We start from the raw sequence: 14,415 nt of genomic DNA, 5'->3' as shown, positions 1-14,415 counted from the left end.
TGAATGAATATTTAACTCACCTCTTCACAGAGGAAAAATACTATTTTCTACAAAAAAATGTTGCACATTTGTTTAAATTTGAAATACATAGGACATTGAGAGCATTCCAAACGTATAACACATTTCAAGAGTAAAGTCAACAAGAGGATTATAATCAAGAAAATAAAGCTTTTGAAGAACAAATGTTATTCCATCACATACCAGCGAATGTTATCAACTACCTTGAAGAGTCCCGGCTTGAACCAGTCAAAATAGGTTTATATTTCAATCAATTGCATCTCAAGGTTAGGAACAAGATATCGAGATGGGGTTTCCAACAAACAGCGTCAAAAAATTTTCTCTTTTATTAAACAATGAGTGTTGCATTGTCTGGCACGGGAAAATCCCTTAATTTAGCTCAACTTTCTCTTTTAGGAGAAATCTCACCTGAATATCGACTTGATCTGCGCTGCAATCTCCATCGCTGACCATCTCACAGAAAGGTGGAATCACAAACTTGCCATTGGCTTGAGTGATGACCGCTGCCGGTATATCTCTGCCAACTGTCCTCGCAACGGTCAACGACACAGAGCGGTACGTCAATCCACTGGCCGGCTCGTTCACCTGCTTCTGCTTAAAGATTAACTGAATTGTTCGGTTCATACAACTGTCTAGAATGCTTACTGTTTTTTGTGCCTTTATGGAGAGAGAGAGAGAGAGATAGATAGACAAGGAGATGGTAGATTCGAGAGATGAAGAAATCCATTCAATATATAATATAGATCAGAACATAGCTGGGATCGGTACCGTAATCAGGCTTAGACCAAGAATCGTCTGTTGAATACCAGACAAATATTAACTTTCCTGAAAGTATATAACTTCCGCCAGACACGTTCTGGTTGTGCTCAGATATCGCTCTAAATATCGCTGATATCGCTCTAGGTATCGCTCTAAATGTCGCTCTAGATATCGCTCAGATATCGATCTAAATATCTTCCACCAGACACGTTCATGGTAGTTTCATGGGAATATACTTCCACGTTGATATACCTCGGGAATATACTTCCACAAGACACGTTCTGGTTGTGCTCAGATATCGCTCTAAATATCGCTTTAGATATCGCTCTAAATATCGCTCAGATATCGATCAAAATTTAAGAGACTGAATTCGGTGTCCTACAAGATACGTTGTCTTTCCCACATAAACTGTTGAGCCCAGATTTCTTCAAAAGATTTAGAATTAACAGTATCAATCCAGAATGCAATCATCCTAGAGCGGCAGTAATCCTTTCCAGACAACACAAACTATTTGCACACAGAAACCTTTGACCCACGACCTGAAGGTTTTAATCTCCCTTAAACAAAACAAAATAATCTGTTACAAACTAAAATCCATCTTAAACTATAAGACATGTCTGAAAACTAGAGTAATCGTCTCGAACCAGGAGTAATCATTCTTGAACCTGGAATGATCTGTCTTGAACCTGAAATGATCTGTCTTACAAGTGTAAAGTGTAGAGGAAGCATTCTTAGATCATCAGATATATACATCATACATATCGATTACATTTATAGCCGAGTTACCAGCATTAATGAGATACCAACCTTGTTTCTCTTTTCCTCGTCAATCGCTCCATCTGCATTTGTCTGTGAAGCTGAAGTGACGGGGAAGAAAGTCATAAATTCCTTCATGCCACATGATTTAAAATATATTGAAGAACTAAAATTTCACTCTACTCTGTTCCTTTCGAAACTCACTTCAATTTATTGCAAATTGCAAATAAATTTTCTGTCAAGTTTGATTGATAAATTAAATGTTCCAAACAGACGTATTTTTCATATCGTTTGTTTTTGGCCAAAGAGAGGCTGCAGCATTATTCTTTAAATAAAAAGAATTGCACAATACATTAATAAAAGCAGCATTCAATGCAGACAAAGTTGCGATTTGTGGATGATAAATTTAATCTCTTTTTCATTCTTATTCACAGGACTGAGTTTGATACCTTCTACTGACAGCACTTCTAATGATCTCTTTAAGACAGATAAAATGGGACATATCTTTAATCTTAATTGCTACACTACATGATAAGTATTAACCTTGGCTATTACTTAATGAAACTGAATCATAAATGAGGGAATAATTTATCTAGAACCGCATCCTAATATGTTAAACAACATGGTCAAGTGGCTATACCAGTGTAAAGATGTATGGCAGTTTTCTACACAGAAAACTATAGTATTAAATGAGCCAAAACATTCAGAATGTATATGCTACACAAAATTTGAACACTTAACCCTTCCCTGTTACTGAATAATTGTCTTTCTCAAAACTTTAAGTCGTACTGAATGGCATCACGAATCCCCCAAAATTTACCTGTACAATCTAGAAGGGATTACAGCAAAAAAAAGAACATCTAGGTTCCTATTGTAAAATTCAGTGATCCATCCCACTCAAATTTCATAAAAGGTTTATGAATATTCAATGACATTCAGCAACCTCAAGATTATTATGAGTGCTCCTTTATTACAACATCATACCTAGCCTATATACATACTGACTTAACTTTCAGTGACTAAATTCATTACTGCACATTCATCTTCACTCAAATGGCACATACACTTCATGTATATTCATTAGTCTTAACTCATTACCATATCTCTTATAACTGTCATTTTTCCTTCCTTCATCACCCACAAAGATCACCCACAGTTTACAGATATTACAATACTGCCAACAGATGTAATGCCACGACATCCCCCCCCCCCGACAAATCCCTTCCCTTAAATAAACCACCCTATCTTGGTAAGTGTTCTTGTTTTGCAATGGATGACTCCTTAAAATTTATCCTTTTGATAAATAAGGTTTCCAAAGCATAATTACGAATATTCAAATATTCAAATACCTTCAGTGGCTGCTACAGATGATTCTTGAATCCTGTTAGACAAAGAACCGTAACTCTGGTCTTCAGACTGTTCATGCTCGTCGATGATTAGCATCGGGTCGTCGATAGATTTAGCCGACCCCTTCCAAGAAAATTTAAAATCACGGTTTTATGTAAAGAGATAAATCTTACACAGATAGGAGTGGAGTGTTAGCTCAGTGGGTAAAGACAGTGCCTTTCAATCATAAGATCATGAGTTCGAGTCACTCCAAGATTAATGTATGTCATGCAGTTACAGAGTTGTTGAAAATTGACAATTCATAATCATGGACGTGAAATATGAATCTAAGATACTGACTTCGGTCAGCTTGCGGCTTTGATAAGCCAATGATGGCTTCTTCGCGAGTTCCTGCTTGCAGGAGTTTCTAAAATACATACATAGGATAATGACATGAGGAGCAGATTCTTACATGAAAAAAAGACAATGAAGTTTAAATGGACCAATCAGATTTGATTTGAAGAGGTGACATCCTTTACCTGGTACATGTTGCCAATACATATCAGCATCTTGAATCCAGCAAAGAGGACTTTGGAGCCTGATTCTTTGTCACTGACCGTTTCCATGGTATCCACCATTTTTAACATGCTATTTGATGTTGATTCCTGTATGACCGAAAAAGGAGAAGAATTTTTAAAATGGTAATAAAATAAATGAAGAATTCCATCAAACAGTAGCGAAATATTGCTGCAATGATTGATTCCTGTCCCATTCAGCCTTTAGGCCAAAAGCTTCCCTAACTTTATCCCCCCATGAACCCCCTGTGAATTTCAGAGTTGTCCATGAAACCCCCAACTTTTTGAGACACGATCTGAGTCATTATTATGCTATAATAAGCATAACAGTTCTTCGTAAAAGATCTGTACAAAATATTGTTATGAAAAAAAACAAGAGATGAACAAATATTTATTTGGAAACTTCAAGATCAGATCACGAATTGTATCACGAATTGTATCACGATCGATCACCCATCACAAACGATGAGACGGATGCTCCTGTATTTTATCACATGTAAGGTACGGTAATACTATGGCAACATATGTGTACTGTACTACTATGGCAACATATGCGTATGGAACGCAAAAAGAGTTTGTCGATAGGTACGACTTTTGTACATTACTAAATTATATGATATATCATTTTTTAGTTCAACAAAATGTACTCTAGTTTTGACTTTCAGAAACGTCTCACAATACCCCTAGAATGTGCTCACGCACCCCCTGGCGGTTCATATACCCCAGTTAGGGAACCCCTGCTTTAGGCTTTCAGTAATAATGTGGTATATTGAACACAATTTATCAACCTCTGGTATTGTATTCCTACATATTGGATTGTCATATATTTCTATGAACTGAGGAACTATGATACTTTGAAACAAAGGAGACTACTCACGGTTTGTAAGACATTTGTGAGACAATCTAGACTTTACAATTAGTGGGGCTGAATATCTAATACAGATTTATTGGAAGCTGATTGGACTCTTTCAGATTTCAAGCAAGAATTTTTTATTTTTTTTATTTTACGTTTTTGAAAGAATATAGTTACATTAATAAAAGTTACATATGATGACACCAATTTCAGATATATTAGAAGTTTATGTGTTTCAACATTAAATTTATGACACTGTTATTATTTCAAACCTGCATAAATGTTCAGAATTGAGCATGACTTGGTGAGGCTGATCAAATTTAAACCAGATGACACCAAATTTTAGATTTACAAAGAGTTGAAAGAACTCTTTAAATCTAGCAAGTATGGATGGTTTTGTTCATGATTCAAATTTGTCTTTCAGATTCAACAAAAACTGGTAGGACTTTTCAAACTTAGAAATTATAAGAATATAAGTTCATAATTAGAAAGACATTGGTGGGACCTCAGACTTACCAAGAATTGTTGGAACTATTCAAACTTACAAAAAATTGTTGAAAAATTCAAAATTTTACCAGAAATTGATGACACTATTCCAACTTATGTAAAAGTAAATTGGCCTGACGTTTCGATCCTAGCAGGATCTTCATCATAGGCTAAATCACAAGTAACAGTACCAGAAGAGAAAAAAACACATACAGAATACAGACAGGTTTATGAGCATGGTGAACACAAAGAGATATATGTAAGGGGATTAGTAGACAAGGAATGGAGAGAAGAAATAAAGAAACCAACAGGGAGGAGAGGTAGGAGATAAACAGTGGAGGGACAAAGAGAGGATTCAGGGAAGGGGGTAGGGGGAAGGGTAGGGAAGGGGGTACTATTCAAACTTGTAAGACATTGGACAGACCTCAGACTTACCAGAAATTGATGAGACTGTTCTTCCGGAGCGTGAGTCAGGGTAAGAGTGGCTGAGGCAACTCCAATGACATCATCCACAGATGAAACAGGAGCCTGCTCTGTAAGCTTGGCCAACCGTGAACGAAGCTATCGGAAACAAGAAACATTATTGAAAGTGTAATACAATAAAGTAGATCTATTACTCTACTTAATTTCTATGTATGTAAGGAATATGTAAGGAATATGTATGTAAGGAATATGTCTAATGTCTGCTGAATAATATGTAACATTTTCTTCCAAAATAATCATAAAAAATGCAAAATAATAATATTATCTTAAAAGTTTTTTAACATGGACACTCAATAAATATCGTTGTATAAAGTATCTAACACGGTTGGAAGGTATATAACATGGTTACATAGAAAGTAACACGGTTGCAACATATAGAACATGGTAAAATGGTTTACAACGCATGTAAGGAAGTAACACACTATGTAACATTTCGAAACCTTAAGCAGAACTTTACATTCAAAACGTTGTCATTTTTACTTTGAGGTTCAGGAGGCATGGTAGCCCTTCACATAATATCAATACAAAAAAAAACAAGATAACCTTTTCTACTCACATAGGCACTTTTAATTCTGTCAGATTCTCGGGATTGTGTAATCTTCACTACTTCATCCTGCCAGAGAAGATAAAAAAACATGAAGAGGAAGAAAATTTAAATGTTACCAGCTTGACTCAGGTACTTCACATTTTTACTATGAATTAAAGCTTCAAGGGTCTTCTCACAACATTATTGCAAGGGTCTGCAGCACTCAGGCATAGAGTGCCCAAAATATACAGTAAACGATACTCTTACACATCAACAACAAATGACAACATGGTAATGTGTAGTATCTCGGGGTTCCCACATCTTTAAAAATAACATTCCATGTTTTGTTTTATTCCATGATAAAAGTCAGAAATTTAAGGACCTTTTTCATAGAAAATCAAGTTTGGGATCATTTTCAGGAGGAAACAATTTAGGGAAATCATTCAAAAATTTCCATCACTTTCCATGCCTTTCACATTTCTACTTTTTAAGCATAATGCTATTTTGCTCAACTGATATGCAAAACTTTGAACAAAGAATTTATGCAGTATTAACAAGCCTTAACATAGAAACACTGAAAAAAAAGCAATGCCTTAATCTCAGAGTGTCTGCATCAACTTGACCTCAGTTATTATTGCCAAGAACTAATGAATAATGATGAATATAGTAGAGGCTTACAGGTTCTTCCAATGGACTAGATGCGGTTCCTTCATCTTGAATAGCATCGGAACTTAACCCTAGAGCGGCCAGATCATAATTCATTTTATTAACTGTGGCAAAGAAAGGGAGTGTGGAAAAAACAGGAAAACGTTACATTAAAGCAGAAGATGAAAATAATTTTTAATATCTATTATTCAAACCCAATACTAAAACTATCTTAAGAATTGATAAGAATATGAAAAAGCATTAGTGTAAATTTTCCATTTAATTTTTTTTTTCGATAGGTATTTTTACAAAATAGAAATAAAATAAAACTGTTAGCAAACAGGTATTCTTACTAGAGTTAGACCGATATTGATTAAGGAGGGCGCCATCCAACAATATTCTCTCGTTAATCTGAAAGGTATCCTGAGCGTCGCGAAGACTGTCGTACTGCTGGCTGAGGTTCGCATTAAACTCCAAGAGAGCGTCGATACGGGAGCTGGGGTACACCTGAGATGTGAGAGGAAATGATGGTTTGTAAACGTCACATGAGAAAAAAATGTTTGATTTAATTTGATATTTTTGTTCTGTTACAAATGCAGACTTTCGAATATGGTTTTTCTAAAACATGAGGAGCATGCCTATTGTATATCGATTTATCATGAAATCTGGATTTGAATTCTGAAGGAACTTTCTCTTTACAATCCCCCACCCCTAACACCACCACCACCACTCCCCCTCCCTTACATATGAAAAGCATTCATTCTCTTAATGCAAAATCTGCTCATTTCTGCTTGTTTATTACTTATATCTGTTCATTATTTGTGTTTGTTTCTATATTTTTAAAGTTCAGATTCTCCACATGATAATACCTGGATGAATCCTAGGTCGTATGTAGCCCAGGCTCCACGTGTATCTGTGATTATGACACTGAGCTGTAATCTATACTCGTTAGAGCTGTCGCCGAGAGGAGGAAGAACTCGTGACTTCGGATGACGACCAAAAAACAGTTGTAAATCCTCAGAGACAGTCTCTCCTTCCTCCTGATCAAAACCAAGAGCTGTTACAGAAAAATTAAAGAAATGTCTTGGTCAAATTTGAATATATTCATGTGCAAAGATAAATGCTGCAGGTTCCTGGAAACAGTCTCCTTTCATCCTAATCAAATCCAAACGCTGTCACAGAACAAAACCTTGTCAAATAACTCTGTCAAATTGAATGTATATACATGGTAAATGCTCCAGGTTCTTCAAAGAAACAATCAACATCTTTCAACAAGAGAATACTACATCTCAAAAACAGTTTGTTTACTATGTATGATTTACATGACCCCACCTCCATCCCCCTCCCCCCATTAGGTAATGTGCCTCTAAATGGCCATTATGAAGAAGCTTTTAATTTGTACTCCTACTAATGCTGTTGTACTCATACTAATACTGTTGTATTGCTGTTGTATTCATACTGGTACTGTTGTACTCATACTAATACTGTTGTATTGCTGTTGTATTCATACTGGTACTGTTGTACTCATACTATTACTGTTGTACTTATACTCATGCTGTTGTACTCATACTAATACTGTCGTACTTATACTAATACTGTTGAACTCATACTCTTGCTGTTGTAGTCGTACTATTACTGTTGTTCTTATACTCATGCTGATGTACTCATACTAATACTGTTGTACTTATACTAATACTGTTAAACTCATACTCTTGCTGTTGTAGTCGTACTATTACTGTTGTTCTTATACTCATGCTGATGTACTCATACTAATACTGTTGTACTCATACTCTTGCTGTTGTACTCATACTGAGGTATTCGTATGCATGCTGTTGTACACCTACCACATTCTTTCCTGAGGTCACTGGCTCTTATCCTGCTTTGGGAAAAACATTGTCTTCAGATACACACAAAAACCTGACTTTACAAAAATTGAGGTTTCCAGTTCTAGGACTGAATAGCATTTCTGATTTGACCATCAAAGATGACTTTCTTACCAATAAATGTATAAGTTGAGACTCTGTGTTCATCTGTCCATCCTTGACATGAGATCGTGATCTCATCCTCCAACGTAATATTGAGAGGAGCGACGGAGCAAGAGCCACCCCCGGGGGGAGGGTTGACGAAGGAGTCAAATCGGGATATTCCAGTTTTACCAGAAGGGGACGTCATCAGGGCCTGGATTCTCAGATCAGATCCGTACGGGACGAGGTCCTTGTAGAAATCCTCGGAGAGATACAGCTCCTGAGTGACATTCCCTAGACGGAAGCAACAAGACAAACTCGCATTAACAACCCTATCAAACCAAAGAGATTTATCTTAGGTCCCTACTTTACAACAGTGTTACCGAAACCAGTGGAATATTGATTCAAGTATGACCACAATTGACCCAAATAAGACAACCTCCCTTGTATGCTTCACTCGATATTTATAATAAGCTAGTAATTTAATCATTACGTTTGAATGTAACAAAGTTGTAAACAGGAAACGTTATTTTATAATAAATAAATACGTCATTTATATAGCGCTAAATCACAAAAAGTATGAATGCACTTCACAAAAACCAAAAACGATAAAAAGGAAACAAATACAGTGAAAATAAATAATAACCTAATAAAAATAATCCTAAAATACCAACACAAAAGAGTAAAATACAATAAGATTTGATTGATATTTCGATTACAGCAGGGACTCCTTCCTCTCATCATCTCATTGACTTTGGTGCGGTCTAATTTTACTCTATTCACTTCTATTCCCAATCGTCCATCTGTACTTTGAACGTTTCCTTAGCCTATTTTCAATTCGGTTCAAATAGCCTTTGATGAAGATCCTGCTAAGAGAGAAATATCAGGTCATCCTAACTGTCTATATTTTAATAATTTTAGTAATTTTAATAAATATTTTAATGGCAGTAGATAAAATCTTTGTTAATGCTCTCTCTTTGTTCCATCATTGTTAATTACTACATCCAAATAAAAATCCAAATAAAAGGCCCTTTCAGAAAAAAATTCTGAAGACTAGTAAGGAATGTTTAAATATTTAGAGATTTGATAGCCACATACCAGTAGAATAGAGATCCCATCCGTCAATCTCTATATAATGAGTTCCATTAAATATCTGGAAGGACCATTCTACAGTGACATCTTCGCAGTCTCCATCACACTTGGCGTCCAACCTCAGGGCCTCTGTAGGATTCAGTGAAACCGTGCCATCATCCTCGACGACTACGTTCTCTTCGAAGCTGCGGAAATAAAATGAGACAAAAGTTTGAAATATTTCTGGAGCCTTGTATTGCTAGCTCTAAAGAAAATTTTAAAAATGAACAGCAAAACAATGACAGTTCAACAAAGTAAACGAGACAACAAAATTAAAATATAACAAATACAAATTAATTTAAAGCAATTTTAAATTATGATTAAAAACATCAACATAACTATTAATACAAAGGTAAAAGAAATATAGAATAAAAGTAGGTGTGTAATTGGGAACAGCCTGCTGTGAACTCACAACTGGGCTGCTGGGAGTTTTCTAGATTGTTTTATTTCTAGCTAAAATAATAAAATCATCAACTCCTCCATATCTCAGAGTGCTGACCGGTCACTTGTGTCAGTGTGTGACTGAGATCTCAAATAGTGAGAGAGGCTCACACAAAGTACTAACAAAACGCTCAGACGATCGGTTTATTTATCTTACGTAATGATAGGACGAGGAATACTGCCCTCAACCACCAGAATAGTCAGATTTGTGGTCCCAATTCGTCCTTCCCTTTCTACTTCCACCAGAATATTATATGTCATGTTGACCAAGAGTTCGGAACCTCTCAACAGATACAGAGGTGCTGCAATGTCTAGCCTTCCAGGTCCTTTAAATATGAAAAGATAAAATACCAGGGCAATACTAACCATTAAAAGAATAAATGTAAGCAAAACAACATAAAGGAACAACATCCATATATATATATATATCGATATTTTCATACTTTGATAGACAGTTAAACAATACACCTATTGTTTACACAAACTTTGAAGCTTAAGTATAAAATTGTTATTAATCATTATGGGTTTGACCAGTTTAAGTAAACGTATTATAATGCGGATAAATTTTGTCTTTGAAATAAACGTTTCACCTTCGTCGAAGCATCCACCAAAGTCGACCATCCCAGCAGACACAAAGTAACCGCTAGCGATGGTAGCGTTGTCATTCAGAGGCCACTCTTCATAGAAACGCTTACAGAAGTAACGAAACTCATCAAACGTCTTCAAAATAATCGAAAGGAAAAAGGAAATTTAAAGCTTAGTAAATGAAGTGATGATCTTCAAACAAAAGGATCATCATAGATAGAACAGTTAGTGACCAATATTTGTTTCTTTCATTTTGCATATTTTTATTTCTTTCGGTGCTTTTGTTTTTATAACTTAATCTCTTCTGCTTTTGTTTGTAATCAAAATTAACAACAAAAGCAGTGAAATATGATTAGGCATTTTTTTTTTTTTTTTTTTTGGTCAGAACATTTTAATCCCACAAACTTGATCATTGAAGAGTTCCACATTACACGTGAAGTATTACACTTTCGGGTGGAGAAGATATTTTCTGCTGCAACATACAGTAAATCATGAACCAAATTTAAATTAAACAAACACTGAAACGGAATTGAATACAGTTTGTCAGTACACAGGCAGTTCCACCTGTCACACACCTGTCACACACCTGTCACACACCAGTGACACAGCTAGGAGTGACCCCATAGTGATGGCATACTACAGAAAGAAAATATATCAGACTCAAAATGTTGCTGCATATCTGTTCATAGACTGTGTCTTCTTCCATAGTAGATATATGTCATCAGATATGAATCAACATATTAATAATGTATAAATTAAATCATTATGAATTAATTGAATTAAATATAAATTAAATAATTTATGAATTAATATATTAATGAATCAATTAAACATCATGAACATAGAGAACAATTGGTCAAAGCATCAATATAGATGACCACCCAAGTTTATGTATTGGTCCTTCACTCCCCAGTAAATAGTTTACACTGATACCTAAAACGTCTATTACCTGCTCAACTTGATCCTCGAGATCCAGATCCCTTGAGAAGTTTCCTGGCCTGAGAAGGAGTGATTGGTTTGATCCCAGAGTAGTGAATGTACTGGGACCTTCAATGATCCTAGCCTGGATGACGCCTTGTCTCACCTCCATGTACTCGTGTACAAAGGCCAGCACCGGATCCACCGTCTGCGTGAAGTCATTCATCACCACGGTGTACGTGAAACGGTAAAATCCCACCGGGAGATAGTACGGCGGTAACCTGATCTCGGACGAGCTGGTCCCCGACGGTATGTAGAGGTCTTGTCCGGGACTCAGAGATGTCAGGTTGACCTCTGACCCTGGTATTGCTGTGCCATTGTAAGGGTCATACTCTGACAGGAACCAGTATTTGACGTTATCGGTCAGGCTGCAATCCAAGACGGTCGCGCCACGGAGATAGGTGAAGTCGGTCCTCAACACGATGCGAGGTCCGTTGAAGTACCTGTAACCGTCACGGATGTAGAGGTTGGGACTGCGGCAATCTCCCTCGCCGACCACGAAGAAGATGTCCTCCCTGAGATTAGACACTAAGTTGTGCGCCTGGATTTGTACATGTTTCGTACCGGCCTCCAGATAAGTGTGGTCCAGATTTGTAGTGAATGGTCCAGCATACCCGGCCCCCTCGTAGCCGGCTATGGCGACGCATGTGGTCTCGTTACCGTAGTACTCCAAGTCCCCATCATCAAAGTCCACCACGATGCAGGGATGGTATCCCAAGTTGTCAATGTTGAGCATCAGTCTCTTCTCCATGCCGGCTCCGGTCTGTGGCCCTTCAATGATCTGCATGTTTGATATGCTCTCATAGAGATAGATGGTCTTTGACGTCACCACGGGGGCAGAGACGCTATTGGCTATTTCCACCGTCACATCATAACGTCCCGGCTGGTGGGCCAATTACAAACACAGAAAAGAAATGTGAGATTCACCACGAGAGACAACTGAACGCAACATCATGCATTCTAAATGACAGAATATGTAAATTCAGACAGATTATGAAAGATGTGTATGAAAACAAGAATAAATTGTAGGATCAAATAAAAATATACTTTGTTAAAAGTTAGGCACCCAATCTACTGTAAGTTTTCTATAGATTAGCAATGCAATGACAGAAACACAGTGCTAACAATTGTTTTAATAACCATGCATAGTGCATAATAGTTCTGTTACATTCTTTATCTCATGATACACATTTAGTTCCCTAAGCCCTTCCAAATGTTCTCTGGCACTGAAGCATCCAAAGAATTTTATTGTAAAATATGGCAGTAAAGTTTAGCAAGACTAGAAATTTTTCAATATATATATGGGGAATCCACATATGCTTCAGTATCAACCAAATATTTATACATCCACAGTGGTCATAGAAAAAATTACCAGTCTGATAAATACTAGCATCACAGACAATGATCAATCAAGCACAAGTACAGACTTGTTACAAGTCTGATAAATATACCATTGCACACAATGATCGGTAAAGCACAGGTACAAACTCATTACATGTCTGATAAATAAAGACATTACACACAATGATCAGCCAAGCACAAGTACAGACTTGTTACAAGTCTGATAAATAAAACCATTGCACAAAATGATCAGTCAAGCTCAAATACAGACTTGTTACAAGTTTGATAAATAAAACCATCGCACACAATGATCGGTCAAGCACAAGTACAGACTCATTACATGTCTGAGAAATACTACCATCACAGACAATGATCAGTTGCTACTGCAGGTAGACATCCAAAGGAGATAAATGAATAAAACTAAGACAAAACAAAAATATGGAAAAATTAAAGGCCAGTTTACCGAAGAAAACTGATGGGAAATCGGTTCTGAGGATGGGTAAAGGATTGTTGGAGGACTGGCATCGTCAAAACTAATTACTCTGAACTCCACACCAGTTCCTAAAACGAAAGAAAAATCAGGAAACTTTGGTTTATACAATTATAAACTATAAATTATACATTATAAACTTGAATAAATAATTGTTCAAATGTCATCTGATTTATTATATGTATATATAAGTAAAACAACAATGTAAATCAAAGCCAGTGACCCAAGCTCTACCAGCTGATCAATCCAGCTTTTAGGTGGTCTTGATTGATATATATATATGTGTATATATATATATATATATATATATATATATAGCAAAAAAGTAAAGAATAACACAACAGAAAAATTCCACTCCACGACCGGTTTTGGGACTCATCAGATCTTTTTGACACAAACCGAAGTCCGTACCACTCGACCACAGTGATTCTACTGGTGTGTTAATGCGTATAAATTGGCTTTGAATAACTGTCATTGAGGGCGTATTACCCAAGTATTATGATTGTACAGAGTGCACCCCTGGTGCTTTGAATCTTTGAATAATATATATATATATATATTGATATATATATATATATATATATATATATATTGATATATATATATATATATATGCACACTTTTCAAACAGATTCATCATAAAGCATATCACAATTGGTTTTGTGATGCTGAAAGGATCAAATAATCCAGGAAGAGCACTCTTTCTGATATCCAAATGGTTTTCCCAGACCACAACAATTTAGTCCAATTACATGTCACATGACAGTACAAAAGCTAGCAGGTCTTGTAAAAGTGACCAATGTTCACCTTACGGTGACTTTGGATGTTTGACACGAAGCAAAGAGCAGTTTGAATGAAACTTTTATTTACCGTGCGGAACATCGGCTATAAAATAGATGGGATATTCCACTGGAAAGCTATCCTCCTCATTTCCATATCCAGGAACTAGTTTGTCCTCTGAAGACACCGGGAGGATGTACATGGGTTGAAAGCTGCTCTGAAGGGATAACCTCTCTTGGGATTCAATCTGTGTGAGTAGAAATTTACAGCTTTTATTG

The 14,415-nt window shown here is 36.3% G+C and overlaps 1 protein-coding gene across 1 annotated transcript in view; it reads right to left on the bottom strand.

Annotated features, from left to right (window-relative positions):
* Nucleotides 1-14,415, bottom strand: part of LOC139959742 (polycystin family receptor for egg jelly-like) — a 47,921-nt gene that overhangs the window by 18,812 nt on the left and 14,694 nt on the right. The window contains exons 11-26 of the mRNA XM_071957567.1: nt 14,228-14,384; nt 13,331-13,428; nt 11,498-12,409; nt 10,554-10,683; nt 10,121-10,289; nt 9,490-9,668; nt 8,425-8,685; nt 7,297-7,484; nt 6,781-6,934; nt 6,461-6,552; nt 5,813-5,869; nt 5,209-5,334; nt 3,399-3,524; nt 2,883-3,003; nt 1,585-1,634; nt 427-675 (exon numbers count right to left, since the gene is read on the bottom strand). Of these exons, the coding sequence (XP_071813668.1) occupies nt 427-675; nt 1,585-1,634; nt 2,883-3,003; nt 3,399-3,524; nt 5,209-5,334; nt 5,813-5,869; nt 6,461-6,552; nt 6,781-6,934; nt 7,297-7,484; nt 8,425-8,685; nt 9,490-9,668; nt 10,121-10,289; nt 10,554-10,683; nt 11,498-12,409; nt 13,331-13,428; nt 14,228-14,384 (3,069 nt within the window). The remainder of the gene's footprint in view (nt 1-426; nt 676-1,584; nt 1,635-2,882; nt 3,004-3,398; nt 3,525-5,208; nt 5,335-5,812; nt 5,870-6,460; nt 6,553-6,780; nt 6,935-7,296; nt 7,485-8,424; nt 8,686-9,489; nt 9,669-10,120; nt 10,290-10,553; nt 10,684-11,497; nt 12,410-13,330; nt 13,429-14,227; nt 14,385-14,415) is intronic.

Source organism: Apostichopus japonicus, chromosome 19, assembly GCF_037975245.1.
Source record: "Apostichopus japonicus isolate 1M-3 chromosome 19, ASM3797524v1, whole genome shotgun sequence".
NCBI lineage: Eukaryota > Metazoa > Echinodermata > Holothuroidea > Aspidochirotida > Stichopodidae > Apostichopus > Apostichopus japonicus.
Note: the sequence above shows the minus strand (reverse complement) of the source record. Positions and strands in the feature narration are given on the sequence as shown.